This window comes from Taeniopygia guttata, chromosome 8, assembly GCF_048771995.1.
Source record: "Taeniopygia guttata chromosome 8, bTaeGut7.mat, whole genome shotgun sequence".
In the NCBI taxonomy this organism is placed as follows: domain Eukaryota; kingdom Metazoa; phylum Chordata; class Aves; order Passeriformes; family Estrildidae; genus Taeniopygia; species Taeniopygia guttata.
The window spans coordinates 9,565,904-9,588,490 of record NC_133033.1 but is presented as its reverse complement, the minus strand read 5'-3'; the positions used below and the strand labels follow the sequence as shown (position 1 = coordinate 9,588,490).

Sequence of the window (22,587 nt, the reverse complement as noted above, 5' to 3'; positions counted from 1 at the left end):
ACCCAAATGCTAACCCAGGGATCTAGGAACAAGATCTACCTGAAGAACAATATTTTTCAAGTGGCCTTAGAAGTGAAAAATGGCCATAAAAAGAAGTCTCATTTCCCAAGGGATATTATTCCTTCTGTCTGGCTGCTGTTTGTCAGGTGCTGTTCCCCACACACATCCTCAGCACATTCTAAAACAAGAATGGAGTGAGGGCCTCTCTAAAAATAATCACACTTGCTGAAAGACCAGCCCTGCATAAATATCTCTAACAACAGTACAAACAGAAATCAGACTTCTTGCCCAATACTTTAGTTGAAATTTATGGCACCACTGGCCATGATTCTGTTATTACTATTCTACCTGGCTAAAGCTCAAAGTCACAGAAGTGGGAATTTCAGAGGTATTTTCAGAAATTATGTAGCTTGTCTGGGGAAAAAAAAAAACCAACAACCAAAAAATTACTTAGTTCTACAAATGTTGTACCAATGCATCAGTAAATAAAGCTATATATTACATATATACATATATGAACACATATAGCATAGAGATAGGACAGAGAAGTTAAGGACACACATGGCCTCTGAAATTATATTTAATGCTATACCTTGGGAATAATAAAGCAAAGGGGGGGAAAATAAAATCAAAGGCAATACTAGAAAGCAGTCTCTAGTGCTCTTGCAAATATCACCAGCCACTGGATGATTTATATGCAAAAAAACTGGAAGTTGAGCTTTAACTTAAATTTCCCTGCTTTCTTACTGGTTTGCTTCCAACCTTAGGAGTTTAATTAAAGTCCATCAGCCAAATTTTTCTGAAGGACATTAAGTTACTCCTTTTTTAAATCCTCCTGTACTAACAGACACAGATTTTTTTAAACTTTTGAGCTTTCACCAACCTGATTATGAACACACACACACACACACTTCTAAGATGGTTAAAGAATTTCAAGATGATCAATCCAAGAAATGCCAATAGCTGTTGCTGGCCAATATACAGATATGCAGGTACATGCAACTTATACTAAAATGAGTAATGGGGCAAGATACAGCATTCTGTATTTCCAGTTCACATGTCAAGATCTAATAGCTACCTCCTCTTCATTCTTAACAGAGTATTTGGTGACTGGGGAAGGAGAGTTCTACAAGAAATCTCCAAGAAAAGTGGATAAGCAGTTTTACTGCTTGCAAAAGGAATCTCTCATCTTCTCTTGCTTTCTCTAGGGAAATGGTGTAATAAATTTGATGAAGAAAGGAAGGATTTAAAGCCAGAGAAAATTAGGATTTCTCAAAGCAGAAACATGCTGCCCTTAGGAATAGATCTCCCCTATTTACTTGATCTACTGGAAGAACTCCTGGGGAGCATGTCTTAGCAAGAGAAAGGAAAGTTTGCTATGCTCTTCATTTCCTGTGTAATTCCAGAAACTGCCAGCACAATGCTGTTTGGGGAGAACCACACTACAGCTATTCAGCAGGGAATTCAGCATTGTATTCTGAATGAATGGAAACTTTCTCAAAGATATATATTTGCTGCAACTAAAGTAGAATGCAAACCCAGTAAGGATGTGAGCCCACATACACCTTCAATCAGCTAATTGCAAATTGTGACTCTTTCCATTATGACTTTCGCAATTCTTCACAGTGCGAAACATCACAGTAAATCACCTGGGTTAGAGTTCACAGGAGCCATGAACTAAGTGTAATAAATCAGCACTAAAAATATTATGCAATTGCAGTTCAGCTGATACCAAGTGTAGCTAATTTTAATGGAGAGGCTATGACTTTTATGCATCCTTGCAAGTTAGCGATCTGGGGTCTCGGTGAACAGGATAAAGGAAAGGCTCTCTGAAATCTGGATTTCTTAGAATAAACTAGATGAATGGTTCCCTGCAAAAATCCCCGGGGTATTTCCCTCCTGCCACTGCAAAATCCTTCTGCTAAGTATGAAAATTTAAAGGACTGAAAATGCATCAGTAACACAGAACAGTAAGGGAACCACAAACTTTGGCTGGGTTCATGAGCCAGAACCTCATCCCCAAGCAGAATCAGACCTTTTAACTGAAGAGGAACAGTCACATGCCTCATTTCACCCTTACTTTGCTCTAAACTAGGCTGTTTCCTCCCCCGCCATATTCCACATTGGCTGATAAATTCCCCAACGGCGGGTGTTAACTAACTCTGCATTCCAGTCTGCTCTGCGTCATGGAGTTCCACATCCCACTGATGAGGAACACATGGTGGACATGTGGTAGGGGAGAGCCTGACAGCGCTCGCACAAGCAGGGATAACTCCTCTGACCTTTGGCTTTTTTTTCTCTCTGTACCATCCCAACTGCACAATGAGAACTCTGTGCCCCTCCGTCGCCTACTGGTCACTCTGGGATCACTGGACACAAGCTGAAATCCTTTCATTTCAACAGGCAGCTACACTGAATATGTGTTATGGCTGAAAATGTATGTTGAAAGCGAGCAATTGATCATTCTCTGTTTCTGCCCTATATAACCATCCAGAGGAATTTCTGACTATACAGGTTACACCTGGATCAACTGGAGTAAGTATGTCACAAAAAAGAACTGTGGTTATGCCTCCTCATCAACTCTGTGAAATAAGGTAACTCAAAACCTTGCTAAAAAGTACACAGTGGCAACTGTATTAAAGCATTAAGATGTCTTTCTAAAATGAACAGATCATTTCTCATCTTTTTAGGACCTGAGCCTGACTTAGAGTAACAATGAGCTTCAACTTCAGTGTTGTCCAGACTGAATGACTCACGCAGAGTACTGCATTTACCAAGTCACATGGACTTGAGGGTGTCCAAGCAATACAGTCATCCCTTCCTCCTTCAAAACCTCTGAAAAGTAAAACCGAATCACAGGCTAAGTGCTGGTCTGAGACCGCAGCAGACAGACAGACAGACAAATGACTAATGGCAATCCATGCAACATACATTTACTGCCGATTAGAAACCAAATGCTGAGCCTCAAGCTCTCTGCTTTTAGCCTTATGTGTACTAGAATACTGGCCAGAATCCTGCAGTAAAATGAAAGCCATTGACAATAAGCCCTTCTATAACTACATCCAACAGAAGCTCCTGCTAATATTCCAGATTCTGAGATTCATGACCTCTTACCTGTACAAGCTGTCAAGACACAGCATGACCTTTCTTTTATAAACAGGACCTGGATATGCTGTACCTTCCTTTCAACCCCCCACCAAAGGATGAAAAAAATAACATGGCAGCAGCAAAACAATAAAATCCTATGTAAGGAATGGTATTAAAATCAGTAATAACACTATGCTCTTTAAAATATAAGGTCAATGTCTCACTAACTGCTTTTATACTATGTTCACATTTATTGTAGAAGTGCAACATATAAAAGAACCAAATTAAAAGAGTTTTCATTATACTTGGCTACATTGATTTTAGAAATAGTAAATATTTTTTTAAATACTCCATTTCTGAAGTTAAAGGCTACACTCATCCCCAACAACTTTACAGAAAAAGCAGAACAAGTTGAGCAAAGTTTAAATGCATAATAAAAAGCAAACTTTCTGAGAAAATGAATGCCTCCTAGCTACAGCAGCTACTCTTAGTGAGCTGAGAAACTAAACAGGCATGCAAATCCTACTCAACGCATCCTGAGAACATCTACTCCAAACTCATGTCTCAAACAACAACAGGTCCTCTTGGGTCAGTATCTTTTTCTGAAATGTTCAGCAAAACCCTCTTTTCTAAGGAAATATGATTGAAGCTACATCAACGTTTTTAAAGTGTGATTATAGTTTGAGGAGTTAGCGTGTAAAAGTCACACCCTTTTATTCAACAGACTTAGTTCCCTGGTTTTGATTCAGTCAGATCCACTTGCTTTACTGGCTAAAATAACTTTTTACAGCTTTCTAAATTGCTATTAGTACTGTGAAACCAATTCAATTCTGGGAAGGGGAACCAGATTCTTTTTTGGCTTACGCATCTGTAAAAGGATTATTACCTAAATCAACACATACAATTTCTATTTTTTGATAGAGGAGCCAGAAAGAACGTTCCTTATTTTCTGGATGCTAGTCAGGAAATTTTATTTTTATTTGTGAGAAGAGCAGACCTGGACTAATTGAAAGAGCAAATTTCAATCAACAGAAAAGACATCATGCTATAGAGGTCATATTTAGAGAAAAGAAGTTATATCCAACAACTTTCTATGGTAGTTCTCAAAATACCACTTGAATGCAAACGAAACTTAGTCAGAAAACTTTGCTAATGTGAAAACTGAGTTTTCAAAGAGAAGACCACTACCAAAGCTAGGATGTGTATTCATTCTGTACACAGCTGAGACCAGCAAAGATTTTTTGCTCCCTGGTCTGTCCTGAACTGCTCCTCAAGATTTTCCTATTGAGTTGCATTACTGCATTTCCCCCTTCCCTGACAGGGGAACTGCTTGTGGGGACATCTCCCAAATGCACAAAGAAAACAGAACCAAGTTATCAAAGTCCTGCTGTTTAATCTATCAGAAGTCATGAAGCTATTTTTGACACGTGGGCTTATGGAGTACTCAAGTCCAACTGGGCATAAGCTCAGGGTGGTGGCCCTCTTCATCAGCACAGCTGGATCTGGTACAGGACATCTGCCATGATTTAGTTTAGGATGCTTAACACTGTAGAGCATCTGCCTATACCCGTGTCATTCCCAGCTTTTTGAAAGCAAATAGATTTTAGAAGAGAAAAAGAACCACCATAGGAGCAGCAGAGTATTTCAGAGATGACAATTTCCCAAGAACAACAGTTTTAGAGAGCAGAAACATCAAGGAAGTTGCAGCATGTTTATATATGATCCACTTATTTAAAACATACTATCAGCAGGTTAAGAAAAAGAAAAAAGAGAAAAAGGACTATATCCCAAGGCAACAGAAAGGAAATCAAGTGTATCAAAGCTGTTTCTGAGCTCCCTTTACCTACCACTTGGCAATGATGACTTTTGAAATTGTATTACACCGTTTGCAAGGAGAAAAGGAAGAAAAAACTCCCCAATTTTACCCCCTCTTTTTACAAAATTACCTTAAAAACAGATCTGCATTGTTACTTCAAGGTTACTAATGTTAGTACTATATATATTTAAAGATGAGGTATTCCTTTCTGTCTGAAGCACATGAGGTAATAAGTAGCTGGAATTGTCATGGTGATTTATTAACATATTCTCTAGGAGAAGCCCTGCACCTGCATCTGTGCAGACAGAACACCCACGAAGGCTGAAGTCACCCCTACACAGCCAACAAGATCTTAAAAGGAAATGCTCCAAATTTAGACCTGCTCCAACAGGTGTCTTTTACTGTTTCACTTTGCATGACCATAAATATCAGAGGTGGAGCAAAAAGCTCCCTGTCCATTGTAATTTTGCTTTGAAAACAAATACCTTTGCCCCCTCCCAAAGCAGAGGCAGCAGCAATGGAATTCTCATCATTTCCTCACTCCTTCATCCTGTCAAGACTCAAGTCAGAGAGATGTCACCAGCAAAACCAGGCTCCAGGGATGAGCACATAATTTTATTTTTTTCTCTTCAAAGGGCCCTAAGCTGGCTCTGAAACGTCCCCAAACTGTATTTCTTTCATTCTAGTATCTCATCTTGCAGCTATTTGCCAAAGTGAATGACATGCACAGGCTGTTCATGGCTTTTTATAAGCTCTCATTACCCAAACAGGGAACCATTTCCTTGAAAATGCTTTCCCCAGCAGCATTAGTCTCTCTAGGCACCACCAATAAATTTGTCTTTTGGCTCAGCCTGTTGCACTCCAAAACGTGCCTGAATAGATGTATTTGATATTGTTTTCCACTTGTTTACTGAGGAAGGATGCTACCTGTGGGACTTGTCATCAGGTTGATTAACAGCACAGGGAAAATAAAAGATAATTTTACCCGCCAAGTTGAAAGCTTTGCCAGACTTGCTCTGGCAAGCAAAGGAGCAAAATCCAGACTCCTTTCTGTGGTGTAACAAGGAGATGCAATCCCAAACCCAAAATGGCTATCCACGACTTACAAAACCACAACACAAATCAAAATAACAAATCTGGAAAAGAAATACTAACCAAACTGAGAAAGAGAATAACAGGTTACACCATGAGCTTAGAAATTCCACTAAAATGTTTCATTTTGTAACACTTCCACTACAAAACACCCCAGTCAAAAGCAAATAAATATTTAATACTCAAAAGGTACTTGGGAGAAGGTGTGTTTTCCCGTCCCTCCTCACCAGCTGCTCTTTTATGGCAGGAAAGTGAAGAGCGTGAAATCCAATGATAGGAAGAAGGCAAAGGTCAGGAAAAAGGTTTTTCTTCAAGGATTTAAATTAGCATTCTACAGTTTTGCGTGTTTTGTCAACACAACTTCCCTCCTGTGAGGAGGGGAAGCCAAAGGGCCTTTGAACCATTTCTGTATGGGGTCTAGATTTTTACCAGCAACAAGATTCCTAGCTTTAAAGAAAAGCTCATCTTCCCTCTTCCCATTCCTTTCACCACTCCCTCTCTGTCCCTCCTTCCACTCCCCTCCTTAAAAAGAGGAAAAAGAAAATAGACAAAGGATCTGAAGAACAAAACAAGCACTGGAGGAGTTCTAGAGTTCATGTAACAAGACCACTATAGCCCTTCAAAGGGACCATTAAAAGCAAAACAAACAAAAGCAACATCCTCAAGATGTCTATTGTATTTTACAGAGGAACAAATGAGTGTACTGGAAATTCTCCCACCATCTTGCCACAAAGTCTGTTATTTCATCAAAACAAAGTCCAGAGATCAAGAAACAGCCAACATGGCAGCTGAAAGTCAGTCACATAAAGTGATCCATGAAGAAAATGAGACAGGGCTTGCTATTTTTTTTTTTGCTCTTTTTTCTCTTTCTTTAGCATGATGTATTAAAAAAAGACTTCAAAGACTGTTTCAAGCATTGGTTTTGTTTCTCACATGAGAAAATCAGGGGTTGAGCAGGTCTAGACAACTCAGTGGTTAAAACACCATTAGCTGCCAACACTTTGTCTTCCTAGAGCTCCCACAGTTGTTGTTACCCTGGATTTGCCTCAAATGAAATTACTTGATGATTTCCATATATATTTTGCTTCCCTCAGAGCTTCTCAAAGGTGGCAGCTGTAGGACAGAGAGAGCACACCAACATCGACAGTTGGCAGTTTCAGATGTCAGAGGTGGGTACTGGCCCAATACTTTTGCTTGATGCTACAAAGCATCATTTTTATTTATTTTTTATTCTTTTTAACACTTAGCAGGTCTCTTTTTGCTCTTCTACATGATCCTAGCATCTTTTGGCTTTACTTGGAGGGTGGCTAACACTTTACATTCGCTTTCATAGCTGTGCATGCAAGAACTACAGGGAGACAGATTTTATGCCATCTGTATATCATCAACACACCATTCACCAAATCCCAAACAGTAATGCTTAAGATCTGCTGAAGACAATATAACTGAACAGGTGCTACTGAGGGCAAAGTTTAGCCTGCAGGATAAAGCCTGATAAATTTAGCTATAGGAATGAGAATCTTCTGGTTAGATGAACCTGTAAAATCAGGGGTCAACTAAGATCACATATGTTACAGCAATTTATGTGTCATTATACCACAGCCACCCTCTAGTGCCAGGAGGCAGCCATAAAGACAAGCTTGTCACCAACATTAGATAAAATATTCCTCCCCAGCCCAAAACAGTTATTAGTCTTCATGTGCACAAACCCACAGAATGCATCAGAGATGAACTTCCTACTCTATACAAATCAGCTGCTGTGTATGTACAGAAGGCTTGCCTGCAGCTTGGCCCTTGCCATGCCCAAGACAAGCCCCGGAGAGAGCCAGTGGAAACACGCTGGGACAGCATTACAACAGTTAACAGGGCCCACTCTTGATCACCTTCCTTCTAGGATAATCCTTAACCTCAGGCAGAGGAGGTGTCATCTTTCCATGGGCACAGAGCATCTCACTCACATCTGGTAGCGGGATGTTCAAGGAAAGATTACACTGAGCTGTGGCCTACAGCACACACCAGAGGCATTTTCACAGCAGAGATTTATCTGAGAGCAGACCCCAGATGTCTGCATCCTTGACTTAAAAGGTCCACATGGATGAATTCCCAGATCTCAAATGGCTGTTCCACAGGTGTCTCATCTCACAGAGGTGAAAGTCTGACTGTCAGCCTGGGATGAACTACAAAGGTTGGCCTCTCAAGGAGCCAACACAGCTTTGCACAGAACACGTCAGACAACGTGTGCCTGAGAAAACTAAAATCACTGTAATGGAGAGCATAAAGAACAAGTCATCTCTCCTTCTTCTGCTAATGGATATGAATTACACAGTGCAGAAAGCTCAGCTTGTCTGGCATATTTGATAAATTTATCCAAGTCCCCTGTGAAGTTTAATGGTGGATATAGCATGGTTTCTGTAATGAATATTTTGGGGCCTAGAAAGACAGCTGAGATTTTGTGCCTTAAATACCTAGAAATCCTGAGAGCCTCTCATGAATACTCCTCAAATCCATTTGGGACTCAACCAATGAGATTAGCATTTCATTTATGGAATAGGAGCTATTCATATATAGCCCTAACACTTCAGAGTCTCTGAATCTGAACTGTATCTGACCTATTGCAATATAGGTTTCATTTCAAGAAGAGTTACCTTTTCATGCATTCCTTCTCTTTCCCTGGATTTTTCCCTAATAAAGGTATAAGACAAGCCTATCAGTTGGTTCCAATGGTGTAACAATAAAATATTGCTCCCTGAATATTGCAAAAGTGGCTTTTCCTCTTCCCTTCTCATCCTACTTTGTCTTTAACCATCTCTCTTACTACACAATTATTTCATCTCATCCCAAGTTCAGTTTCTATTACAAGGACTCATGAGCTTACTTCTGAAGGATGGATCTTTTAATGACAAGTTCTTCATCCAAGTCAGCTTCATTAGCCATGAAGAGCAATCTTTTTCCTGTGTCATCCACTCCAATGAAGTCGCGCTGCTCCACTGAAGTAGAAAACCAAACACAACCATTATATATTTTTATCCATTTTAATACAGGCTGGAAAGACAAATGGGACCACCAACCACCCCCAAAATATGAACTCCAACTATCCCAGCAAATCTATGAATTTAATAAATATTGTTGATAACTTTTTCAACTTCTTGTCAGTTGGGGTAGCTGATATGTATCATGGGATTCACAACATTGGCCCTGAAAGGTTTGTGCATCCTTTTTATGAAGATGCCAACTACAGGTCCTGACATGCAACACCCAATTTTGAGCTGTGCTTTCCTTCTCTTTTCATTTTTTTAATAAAACACCCTGCTATCTGAATTAAAACAACAACAACCTCAAGGCAAAAAGCAAGTTCTTCAAATCCAACATTCTCATAATGTCACTCCACATCAGAATTAGGGAATCTGGTGAGGATTATGATTTCAGTCAAGACATAAGTATTCTGCAACTCATTTATTTTAGACAAATATCAATAGGTAAATCACAAACACACAGAATATACAGATTCTAAGACTTCTACCACAGATGTTTCTGGTGGGTTAACTTTGTTTAAATATATTTTTATAAAATTGTCTACCAAGAGAATACCTAACACTCGCATGTATTATTGTGGCAATCAGTGACTATGCATCAGCAGGGACTTTGGTCTATTGAAATGCAAAGCATTTATTTTTTAACAGTTTTCTACAACATCAGAATACAGTGGTGGCAGCTCATTCTAATTTTCACTCTGTAGTTGAGCCACCATTCTGGTGGCAGCTATATACTGATATTTACAGACACATGCTGTACAAAAAAGCCACAGTACAATTTTAACAAAAATGTTCTTTCTCCCAATAAATACTATTATTTTGGGACACACTTGCACATATTTGATCTCCTAAGTTGTATGCCTTTAATCACACCAGAGTAACAACATACTCTAGAAGTAGCTAATTCTCCAAAATCTTTTTCAGACAAACTATTTTTTACTTTCTTTTTCCCAGTGAAGGCCCATCCCTTGTTTTACTTATACCTGTTCTTTCAGAGTTACCACAGTAATAACTACTGTTAAAACAGTCAAATCTATGCAGCTGTTTAAAGTTCTCCTGTGCAATCTTTGATCCAAGTGATCAAGCATACCCTCCTTCAGAAAATCCCCAACCCTTCTCAGATCCCAAATTTCTTCTCAGCAAAGAAATACAAAATACAAAAATAGGTCTGGACATCTTCCACCATGACAAAATAAGTACAATTACGATAAAGCTTACTTGCTGCAAAAACTCAGAGTAAGTCTTGAAAGCAGTGCCTATTTTCATTCTGTGGAGAGCTGTGAAGTTGGAGATTAGGGGTGAATGAGCCCTCACCTCTGCCACCTAAAAGGGGTCTCCAGACAGGTTGGAAATACAGCAGTGACTTACTTTCCTCCATTGAGGCACCAACATTTCCCTAAAAGTTCAGGTCCTGCCTGCCCATCTCCTGGCTGTTCTTATATTGCACTGCTACAGCAAAACTCTATGCAACAGGAAAAAGGGAAAAAAACAGCTTTATGAGAGTAGGACCAGGTACATGACTGACACCAAACCGGTTGCTCTTGCTTGTGTGGATAGATAAGAAACAAACAGTGAAACCATGAGAGTGCACTGTGGAATTTTTTTGTAGCAGATGCCAGGTCAGGTTTCTCCTTGTACACTGGCAATAAACAACATCACTTCGGTAATTTAAAAAAAGACAAAACTTATATAGTAAAATGGAAGAGCAGACACATTACTAGCTCACAAAATCCCTGCAAGAACTATGAGAAAAGTGTTAAAGTGATGGTAACTTAACAAAATAATTTCAAGTATAAAAATGAAATGCAGGATGTGTTTTGCCTCCTCACAACAGATAAATAAGGACTTGACACTGCTCTTGCAATATATTAATTATCTTACAAATTAGATCCCCATCAATTTTAAGGGCTTTAATCATCTAAAGAAACTATGACATCACGAGAGAATGTTAAGCACTTTAGTGACAAAAAGAAATACATTTCAGTCACATTTTTAAAAATGCTTTTTAGTCAATCATAATTAACTGACACTTGAGGAAAAAGATACCTCTGTTAAAGACTCAGTATCCCCATCCTTTCAGTTAAATGGAGAGGATTTCACAGGATGCAGCCATCAAGACCACCAAGAGGTCTTCTGGCAAACACAGAGAATACCAGTGATGAGATGCTTGCTGCCTTCTAGGCAAGAAAAATAAGCAGGAAAGAGTCACCATCCCCATCTTTTCTGCCTTTCTTTATACAAAAAAAAGGTTCAGACATTATTTTCCACTCAATCCCTTGCAGGTCATCTTTAAGCACACAGCTCCATTCTGGGTATCTGAATTCCTGACACTCTCTGTTTATTTGGGTTACTACCACTGACTAACATTTTCATGTAGTTTTTTTTATTGCCACTGCTCTTACTGCTCAATTAAAAAAGCCAATGAGATTGTTGTTGTCACTATATGATCCCCTAAATACAAAATTCAATGAACTAGACCCTGTAATTTGCAGCTGAGTCAAACATTGCAGGAAACCAGGATGAATTTATAGCACTTAACACACTGCAATTCTGCTAATTAAAGAACTGTTCTTTATATCACAGTTCTTGAATGTTCAATAATACCCCAAAAGCAGCAACTCTGTATCAGATTCCATGACGTATGCGAAATAATGTCGTGTTGATCCTTCTCAAAAAATGACTTGCTTTGAAGGAAGAGTGAAAAAATAAATCTAGTGGCTTGTAATGGGATCTATTTTCTAATACAAACACTTGAACAGTAGAGTCCATGTACATAAAAACTGTATGTGTCACAATCTAGAGAAGAGCTCATAGTGCCACCTACTATGAAAAACTGCCTAACATACTCCATGTTAATATCTTGTCTTTGGGTGCTTATAAGCTTCACCAAGTTTTAACTGTCTGGGATGAAATTTCCAATGCCAGGTGGCTGGCTTAAGAGGAACATTTGAAAAATTTCAGCAAAAACCATTCAGCTGGTTCTAAGGCTAAGGAATAAAAAAAGTGTTTAGCATAAGTGGAAATGGTTTGGTGTCCCTTCCCTTGAAAAGCTCTAATCAATCTTTGAAAAACTGCAGGTTCACATACGGTATTTTTCTCTAGCCTTCTATTTTTGCTGCAAATGTTTCTGTTAAGGATAGATTGTTCCAATTCCTCAGCTCATGGAACTGATCAAATAGCAGGTGCCACCTAAGGTTTTCTGTACCATCAAGTGGTAAAAGCAAAGCACACAAGCCACAAGGTTCCACAGCCATGCTGCAATGACTGCTCCAGGGGAAAGAATTTAATCTGTTGTCTTTTTGCAATCTGTTTTTTACAAGGAAATAAAAGTCATAAACTCACAGTGGGGAGGGTAAAGAAAAAAAAAAAACAAACATAAAAACAAGGACAGGCTGGAAGGGCCAGAAAGCAGCCCCTGAAAATTACTGGAAACTGTGATTTCTGTTAAAGGACACTAGATGGGACAGGAATCAGAAAAGGCAGATAAATGAACCAGATGAGGACAAGAAGTCAGAAACAGGACAGAACATGGAACTGGCAGTTCCATCCATCTTCAGTGAAAGAAAAGAGTAATAGATGATAAAGAAAAGCCAGGCTCTCGACAAGGATCCTTGAGGAAGGAAGCTAAGGAAGGAGAGCAGGAATGGAGGCTGGTGCAGCAAGAAGCCAGCATAGGCCAAGGAAAATGGATGATCAAAGGTAATGCTGACAGCAATAGGGTAGATTTAGTCAAGTAGGAACGAAAGCCAGGAGGGTCTGGTACTGCCTAAAATGTACTTCCCTCCTCCAGAACCTGGAGAAGAACCTAAGATTCCTGTCTTGGCCTTCCCCTGCTTTTAACAAATGACTAAAACAGGCCTGGTAGAGTTCACATGTTATCAGAGACAGTCCACAGGAAACATGTCCATGGCAGCTCAAATGGTGCTTTGCATGGCAGATCTTAGCATTGAGCCCCACAGAAAAACACCAGGGGTGACAGAACACTTCTACATAATAGAATTTTAGTCTTTTCAAGTTTGGTCTTTTACAGATCTGAAAAAACACACAAATGTCAACAAGTCATGTAGGAAGAGTTATGCTACAAAGTCAAGCACACCACCATAAAAAACAAGCAAAATAAGAATGCATGTACAATCTGATGTGTTTATATTTGCAAAGAGCCTTCAGATAATCTTGTTTATCCTCACAGACCTCCTCACCCCCACCCTGTGTGCTCAGAGCTCACATGCTGGGCAGCTCTATGATGTTTAACCACAGACCCATTAGTTTACAACTCCTGAATCTCAGCTCTCTGCTGTAGCAGTGCTCTTGACAATGTTTTATGTGCCATTAGCACTTAGATTGCCTTTTCAAAAACAGGGGAGTTAGAGCTGTTTGAGAGTCCAAGTACTAAATGCTTTCAGCCCTACTAACCTTAGACATTGCTCCAGAAAAATCTTCATGCAGAGCCTGAGAAGTTTTCTTTTAAAAACGCATTTCCTCCACTTTCAGACAACTGTTGGCTTGCACTGCACTCCTCTCTCAAACAGTTTGAAGCTACATTTTCTTACTTGTATTCCAGTAATGTCTCTGAGCTTTAATCAAGGACCAGGTCCCACTAAGCTGCCAACAGTCAAGGCTCAGCATTTTGACAGATATCATTAACAGAAAATGAAAAGTATGGCGTGGGAACAACTGTGTGGTATTTAGTACTTTTAGCATATAAGTAAAATGGGTATAATAGCCCTGCTCTGCCTTACAGCAGTGTTGTGAGAACAGATACATTAAAGATTACAAGGCACTAAGATATTATGGTAAAATGGACAAGATAAGCATCTAATCAACTCCCTGAAATCAGCAGGAGTTTTGCCTAGCAAAAGGTTCCTGGATGTGATTTCAGAAGTGTAATTCACTATATACCATGAGAGGGGAGAATTTCTAGAAGTGCTTGTTACCCACCTAGTGCTGGTCCCTACAGTCAGTGTAAAATTCCCAACTATAATCTGGCTGATGCTTAGTGCTCTTGAAAAACCTAATGGTTTTAATGTTCATATGTAACAAAAATTCAGGGTTTCATCCAAAACCCACTGAAGTCACCTGGAGCTTTTCCCTTAACTCTTGTGAGCTTTGGATCACAGCCTGCAAGATTACACGAGTCTAATACTTAATTCTGAGCTGGAAAAAAACAAGTCACACTCTCACCAGGGAATCTGAGGAAAAACAGGGTATCTGTGCCTTTTTATTTCTTTTGCTCTGGGATTGATAACTAAACATATCATACATACCAGTGGTTTCTCTATGATTTATTAATAAATATGTATTCCTTTCTACATACCTGGTTTTTTCTTCCCTTTCTGTCCTGGTACCCCTTCTGTTGGTTCATGAGTTTTCTTCATCAACATGGAGAGAGAAGCGTCATGTGTCCGAAAGAGGTCCACAACTTTATATAAATCAACATCTGTGATCAGATCGCAGCTCAACACCAAGACATCAGTCTGTCAAAGAAGGAAAAAAAACAGCAAATCTTTCAGAGATACAAATCACCGCATATGGACTAGCATATGACCACCCAAAACCAAATACACACTTTAACTTTTTTCTTTTTTTAAATTTACCACTGCCAAAAATAAAAGTTCCTGGTTTTTACCAGTGCACTTTTCTTGAGTCCTGCTGTTACTGTAATTTGGTTAATGCTTTTCCAGCTCTGAACCATAAAGAATATGTGACCACCTAAATTATCTTCATTTGCTCCTAAGGACAAAGAAGCCATGGCTTTCAAGACCAATAAGAAATTCTGCAGTAATTTCAGCAGCTACTTTTAGTTATATAATGAGGTAGAAAAGAAATCTTTCTGAAGAACTCCTTTTTAGCTGACTTTGCATCTGGCTACAAAGTGCTGGAAAAGATATTTAAACTATGTTATTTTATCGGGGGACAAAAAAAACAAAGACTATCTAGGATGTGATTTACTCAGTAATTGCACTGCGATGGTGGGCTCAGTTTAGAAATACATTTCCTAAAACCAGCAATGCTTCACATTATAAGAAAAAAAAAAAAAAAGAGGACGTTAGGTCCTATTTAAGAGGAGGCTTGTACTTAATTTTGATCTCAAAGGATTCCAAAATTCCTTATATAGGTTTTAAGAGAACTGCTGCACAAGTCACAGGAACATTGTCACATATGGAGCAAGACACAGCAGCTTCATTAATGGTGGACACTATCAGTATAATCCACCTAAAAACTCTTAGAAAAAATCTTCTGTATTTCACGTGGGTTGTGGGATATGCTGCCAAAAATCTATGAGTTCAGCAATTAACTTAATTTAAACTAATCCTAACATAATATTTGTGCAGCATGGCTGACACAAAAGTAGCAAGTTTCCACTTTTTGTTAATGATCAACCTTCTAAAGGCCTCTCCAGAAGACAGTGCTCTTTTCTGACAGTTACCATTTTCACTTCCTCTGTTGCCATTTTCCATGCTAAGCCTCCCTGCAGTGTGACATGGCTGCCTAATCTTGTCTTTCTAAAAGACAATATTTAATGAGAAGGCCATTAGACAGTACTTAGAAAAAACCTGAGTTAATCCATGGAGGATCAATGAGTAATTCTACTCTTCTGAATAGTATCTTGGTTTAAAGGAAACTATTTCAGGATTGACCTCTCATTCCAGAAAGGTTTATTAAAGAAAAGCTTGGTTTTTTATCTAACACGAGGAGATTCCACACTGTAGTTGACATTAGCTGAGGTCTGGTATTTACATTATTTGACAGGTTCTCCTATAACTGCTAGGCAGTTTCATGTGTTTACCAATAAGGTGTTGGAATTCATCATGTCACAATCTGTTGGAGCTGCTGATTTGGCATGCTGTGCAAAAGGTCAAGCTTTTCCATTTTCATCTGATTTGTCCCCACTTTACTGAGAAACACCTGGCAACCGCATAGGAAGGAACAATCTGCAGGTTGACAATTTTACACATTCAAAACCTGACTTGCATCACTCCCTTTTAAAATATTTTCAGAATGTGTATTTAATATTACAGTTTTGCCCAAGGAAAGTGTTTTAATTAGCACTTCTCTAAAAAAATCCAACATGCACACATTGGAAAAAACCCCAAGAACCCAAACCACTAAAGCAAGTTGCCCAGCACTCTGGAGCAGCCCTGCTCCAACATTCCAGGGTGCACAAAGAAAATAAGAAAAAAATTCCGCTTGGTGTGGAAGCAAATCTCCCGCTTCACAACTGTAAACTGTGAAGAAACACGTATTAAATATCCTGGAAAATCCTGCAAAATTTTCAGATATTTTGTTTTTACAAGAGCATGAATGAATAACAATATTTACAGAAAAGACCAAAAGGTATTCAAGACCCATATAAATAGACCTATACTTTTCAAATTCACTTTGTAGAAAGAATAGATTACCAGCTTCAAATCTAGATGCATTTGCTCCAGTGGTGAAAATAAGAAATAATCAAATGAGAGAGACTGACACCCCAATAGTCTTATACTAAGGAACTACTATCTGGACTTGTAAAACAAACCTTGTAATTATTTCACATTTTAACAAATGCTTTAATCTGTCACTAATGCAAAAACCCAACAAGCGTTTCATAGTTCTGACCAGGCTCCTGGGTTTTTTCTCCTCCCTATAGGACAAGCTTTTTGCAAAAACTGAATGCAAGACCCCTGAGGAGCATACGGGAACAGAACCACCAAATGTCTGGTTGCCATCTGTTCTACCCATTTACTCTCCCAATATGTAAATAAACGTCAGTGAGCGCAGGGACCAGTGAAACACACAGTTGCTCTGTAAAGCCCACATTTCTGCTTCTCCTCCTGATGAGCAGAGCAGTGGCCTCAGAAGCACGCTGAGAATACACCATGAAAGGCTCTTTTGGGACTTGACAGCTTCCCCTTTGAAACACCACCCCCCTCATAAATAAAGCCCTCACTGTCTAATGGATGCACTTTTTTTCCAGTGTACAACTCCTGAACGAATAAACTAATGGCTGAATGAAAAAATAAACTATCCTAGAACCTTAGCAGAAGTGTGTGTTTTTCTTCACGTTTTCGAGGTGGGTGTAGAAGAAAGAAAATAAATGGCAGAACTTGCGGGATTTTTACATATATACACACCAAATAAATGCAGTGCACCCTTCCCAGTGAGCCACTGATACGAAGCAGTACATACTTACTACATGCACTCACGTGCTAACAAGCGGTATGTGAACATACTTGACTTCATGAATTATGCAAACGCCTAAGTACACACACATCTCTTAATGAAATACATGTAACAATGATTACGTCAACCCCAAACTATTATACAGATGATAAGAATCAACAAGAACCGATTAAAAAAGCCCCAGCAAGCACACACCTCAAGGAGAACGACTGCAAAGGAAAAAAATGCACACACGAATGCACTCTCAACATGCATTACAACCATGGGCACAGCAAGGCAAGGGTCTTAAAGCAGAAAAGACCATCTAATGGATTGAGCATGAAACAAATACTTGGAATATTTGGTATCTTCCTGCTCTGCCAAACTTGACACATGCCATTCTGTCTCTACTATTTTATGACAAAGAGCAGCCCTCATCACAGACCAGGGCTCTACCACAGAAGCCGCTATACAGAGCAGCTGAAAAGGCCATCAAGCGTAAGAGAAGAGCAAATGATTTTGGGTTGAGGAACACAGGAGAACACTGTATTGCCATTCTCAGGGACAGAAACCCTGTCCTCCTAGTAGCACAGCTCATGTTTTTGTGAGCATCACAAGAGCCACAGAAAAGACAAGGAGAATACAATGCTCCTTGGAAGTGTTAACTTGGGCCTTAGCAATCCCTTTTAACCTCAGATTTGCAATTCACTCACTCAAATGAAAAATTGAGACTAGGCTACTGACCAGTGGAGAAAAGTGGGATTCTGCAGTGATTGTCCCACCTATGATCCAAGTTTCAAGAAGATCCTTCTGCACCCCTACTGAAGTTCTGGGCTTTCAGTGCAACCATCCCTGAATACAGAGTATTCAGTTAAGTCAAGTATGAAAACATGGCACTAAGGTCCCTACATCTCCACTCTACCTTTTTAACACTGGCTAACAGCACTTCACCATCAAATGTTATAAACAATGAAATGGTCAGACATGAAATAAGTTAAATACTTGATCCAGAAAAATAAAACAGTGTAACATAAAACATGAAGAGATTTATACAAAATAGAGAAAACAGTAAGGAAAAAAACGCTGAAAACTAGTATGTCAACAACTATATTAAACCCAGCACAATATGGAAAATATACACAAAAACAAGACTAAAAAGCAGATTGTTTCAAGAACTCGGATCAAGACAGCCGATTTAAAAATAGAAAACATGTTTTCAATGGAACTAATTCATACCACAGATCAAAAGATGGATGCAATTATATGGTGTAATATACCAGCATAAATAAAAAGCCTTGGACTTTCTCACACCCCAGATACAAAGGCAATGCTAAAAATCCTTTTATATTCAGTAATTATTGCTGGAGCTCTTATGATCAAACAGGAGATGTCAAGGTTACCACAGATAGCTGGCAGCAAATTATGAATTTTTAGTGGTATTCACTATGCTTTTTCTATCAAGTATAGACAAGGGCAGGACCTCACAGCCTAAACTGCTGATGGCCTCAAAAACAGCAGACTAGAAAATAAGAAAACATGTGTTGCAAGGAAACTGTAATATGAACAAAATCAGCCTCAAGAGAAAGAGGAAAACAAATGTCAGATTGCATTATAAACAGAGAAGAAGCAAAACATCCACAAGCAGTAGAACCAGCTTCTAACAGAACTGAAAACAGACAAAACACTGAAGCTAAAGTTAAAAAGTTTCCAATTGCAAAGTATTACAGCTGAGACTTTGACAGGAAAATAAAGACAATCAAGAGATTAGATATACTCAAGTTAATACATGCACAAACAGAGAACTTTGCATCACTTCCTGCGGTGTCACCAAACAACAGGGGAGAGAGAGAGGAACAAGTTATAATTACTGCTGGAATTAGGACTGAGTTTTATACACAATAGCCTGGAACTTCACCCACATGTTGCATTAACAGTGGGGTTTGTGTGTAATGCTTTTTATTATTCTAAAGAGTGGAAAGGGAAAAAACAGTTTGGCTGTGGGCAAGCATTTTGATTGCATGTTAGCATTCTCCAGGCAAAGTCAAAGATACCTCCCAGCAATTGCATTACTCACCACTCTTCAGATCAGAAAGCTACATCCAAGGCTTTAAATAATCCCTTTTTATCTCAGTCCCCATTAAGAGACCTCCAATTTCCACACCTGTGACCTCTTTGAAGCTCTATGACTGTTGCTGCAACTGGAGCAGGGAACCTCATTTATTTTTTGATATCTGTAAGATCTTGTTAGCTACCAACTGAAATGGCCGCCTTTGGCTGGGAATTCCCACTCTCCTTTTGTAATGTCCTTGATGGCAAGATTCAGAGGGAAATCATGATTTAGTACCTTGCTAGCAGACATGAAGCATTTACCTACTCTGCCGTCACCTTGCAGCAGGAAGTTTGCTTTAGACCAGCACTGTCATAACTATTCTGATAGAGGACAGTGGAGGCACAGAATGTCTCTCAATCTGAAATTCAGAAGCAACCATTTCTTATTAAAGGATGGAAGAATTCTTTTTTAAGATCTGTGTAATGTGAAAGGAGCATCTTAGAGGCTTATTTTTTCCTTTAAAAAAAAAAACCCAGAAAAGTCTGATGTGGGAGCCAAGGGAGTCTCTTCTAATTTCCTGGATGGCCCTAAATTCATCAGGTGAGGATATCTTAAGGCAATGTGAATGCCTTCACATACGTAACCTGTCAGCATCACTGTTTATCTTCTCACAGAAAGTTGTAAGAAAGATGCCAGAAGCTGGGGAGGAGACTTAACCCCAGTCCCATCATATGGCTCATCCTATGTTTTGTATCAGATGGGATCATACAATGAAAACACCACTTTAGTTTATCTTTTCATCTCTCAAGCTACCATCCAAAATCAATATTTTTAAATTTACATACATATAAGCTAGGAACAGGAAAGATATTCAAGCCTAGAAGGCATCCTGTCTCCTCCCAGAAGGAAGTTGTGTTACCTACACTCAAACTGACATGTGAGGTGGAAAAGGGTAATTTACAGTTCTCAGCAACCAAATCCAGAAGTTTAGAGATGAACAGAAGTTCAGAAACTTGTTAAGGATATTTTCAAAGCAGGACATTGATATTATGACACTTACTGAACTGCAAAACTTTTGGTCTGGAACATAAACTTTGCAATCCACCTCTTCCTCTGGTTTCAACTAAATCAATCTTGTCCTACTTATACAGTACTCCAAAAGTAATTTTCCCAGCTTATTCTTCTACCCACATCACCATTCTTCACTGGTTCTGCTTTCTATCACCTAAAGCAAAAGCTATTTACTGTCCTTTTAACAGCCTAGTCAATCCAGTTGCCACACACTTAGCAAACCTACCTCACTTCAATACAGGACAATAGCTCTGGTATCTATTTGTGTCTTCTAAAAGGTGTGGCTTTAGCCGCTGCTGGTTTTTGGTTTTTTTTTTTAGTAAAAGAAATCTGCTACCCTTACACTTGTGGAACACTGACAATTGTCATACTATCAGTATGCTGGGGCACTGGACTGACACAGTTGATCCTATCTTGGTAGGCTCTCTCATTTGTCTGAGATAAGGGTCATCTCCTGGGTTTATGTCCCAGTCCTGAGCATGCCACAGAGGAGACTGTTTTTCCCATCTAAAGACATCCAGAAGTGTGCACTGTGACTGCAAAGAACCCAGCCCCTGCATTTGCCAGTTCATAGAGGATAAGCCTGGCAAGGTGAAGTCTCTCCTGACACAATGCACTGCACGGACAGATCCCTTCTCCACAGGCAGAACTCCAGAAACAAACAGCACTCTCCCCACCACTCCTATTCCTGGAAGGCAGGTTTCCAGGACTACCTGGATGGCAGCAGCACTACTAGACCTGCTGTGCAGCTGATCTTGGACTCTGCCTCCCAAGAACAGAAAGGAGAACGCAGCAGTTGGGCTCCAACCTCAACAGCAGCAGCGCAGCAGGAATTGCTGCCAAAGCCCAGAGCTCAAGCCCAGGCTTAACACTTAATGTATGCAGAGCCTTAGGCAGTCAGGTGCTGCAGTCATACACACAATAATAATAAAAAGTAGTCGTAATGGAGCTCAACTGGCTCAACTTATTGAAGGGAAAGAAGGCCTTTGCCCACAGCCAGCAATCAACTCAACTGCAGATCTCTCAGCAGCACAACAAAAAGCAGGAATGACTAGATTCAAAGGCTAGGAACCAGTGATTAGCATAGGAATAAAATGAAAAGTAGTTTAAGAGGGAGAATAAATATAACCTGAAATAAAATACCAAAGTATGTAATAGACAATTCATACATTCTAGTAGATGAAGAAAGTCTTGCTATATTTCAGAAACATTTTTTGCTAAGTCATCCCTAAGTTTTGGGGAACAGCCCAAACTAGTAGATGCAAACTCCCATACAGACTAGAGGGTCATAATGGTTCTTGCAGTCTCAAACTAGACACTAAATAAAAACCAAAACATACAAGTATGTGTCCTCAGGAATTATTCTGCCATCCTGCAGCTAGTATCAGCACGATCTTAAATTAAAAAAACTCTTTCCAAGGTCAAAACAAGTCATTACACAACACACAGTTTCAACACTGCTTCAAAAGAAAATCCAAATTCTGATGTACCCTGCAAGCAGAGGCTCCATAAGACAGCTCAGTGAAACTGCTACTGTGCACCAGCCTGCACAGGAGTGGCAACCACCTGCCTGAAACCCCATCAGCCTTGATCAAATGTTGGGGCTCTTCTCTAAACACTTTTCATGCTATGGTAAATAAAAGCACTATTATAAACTGCAGGTTCCTAAACTATCTTCCACACAGCGTAATTTTCTCCTGTAGCACCTTTCCAATTTTTCTAATGGTGTTTAGTCTGCAGCAACTGCTGTTGTAAGAAAAATGTTATGAAAACTTCAAAACCTCCACTGCTTTGTCCAGCACTATTAGTCTACATCCAGAATTTTCACCATCTTCCCAAAGAAGCTGATTGACAGAAGAATATCTAAATTTGCTTAATGAAAAATCTAAATGCACACTTGCTTTTTCATTTTCAGCACAGAACTGAGGAAAAATGAGATAACCTAGTTGGATTTCCCAGTTAACACAGTATGACAAAAATGCAAAATTAAATTCCAGGCATCCTAAAGTCGACTGATCTTCACCACGGCTTTCACCAAATTAAACAGTGACAGAAAAGCAGTGCTGAGAAGAGTGACAGCCTCTGGGCTAGCCCGTGCTGTTCACAGCACCACATTCCTATTATCAGTCTTACACAACTCTACCAAGCTGCAAAACCAGACACAGGGGAAAACCCTCTCCAGCACAATTAAGTCCATGCGCTGACGTTTGGCATCTCCTTCCTCACACATTCCCAAAAACTGGAACTAGGTACTTAGGCTTCAACACACAGTTAGATCAGTTGTGTCTGATCTGAAC

The 22,587-nt window shown here is 39.4% G+C and overlaps 1 protein-coding gene across 2 annotated transcripts in view; it reads right to left on the bottom strand.

Moving 5' to 3' along the window:
• Positions 1–22,587, bottom strand: part of EIF2B3 (eukaryotic translation initiation factor 2B subunit gamma) — a 98,831-nt gene that overhangs the window by 63,898 nt on the left and 12,346 nt on the right. For both annotated transcript variants that reach the window (XM_002193632.6, XM_030278875.4), the window contains exons 3-4: positions 14,342–14,501; positions 8,871–8,982 (exon numbers count right to left, since the gene is read on the bottom strand). In XM_002193632.6, the coding sequence (XP_002193668.2) occupies positions 8,871–8,982; positions 14,342–14,501 (272 nt within the window). The remainder of the gene's footprint in view (positions 1–8,870; positions 8,983–14,341; positions 14,502–22,587) is intronic.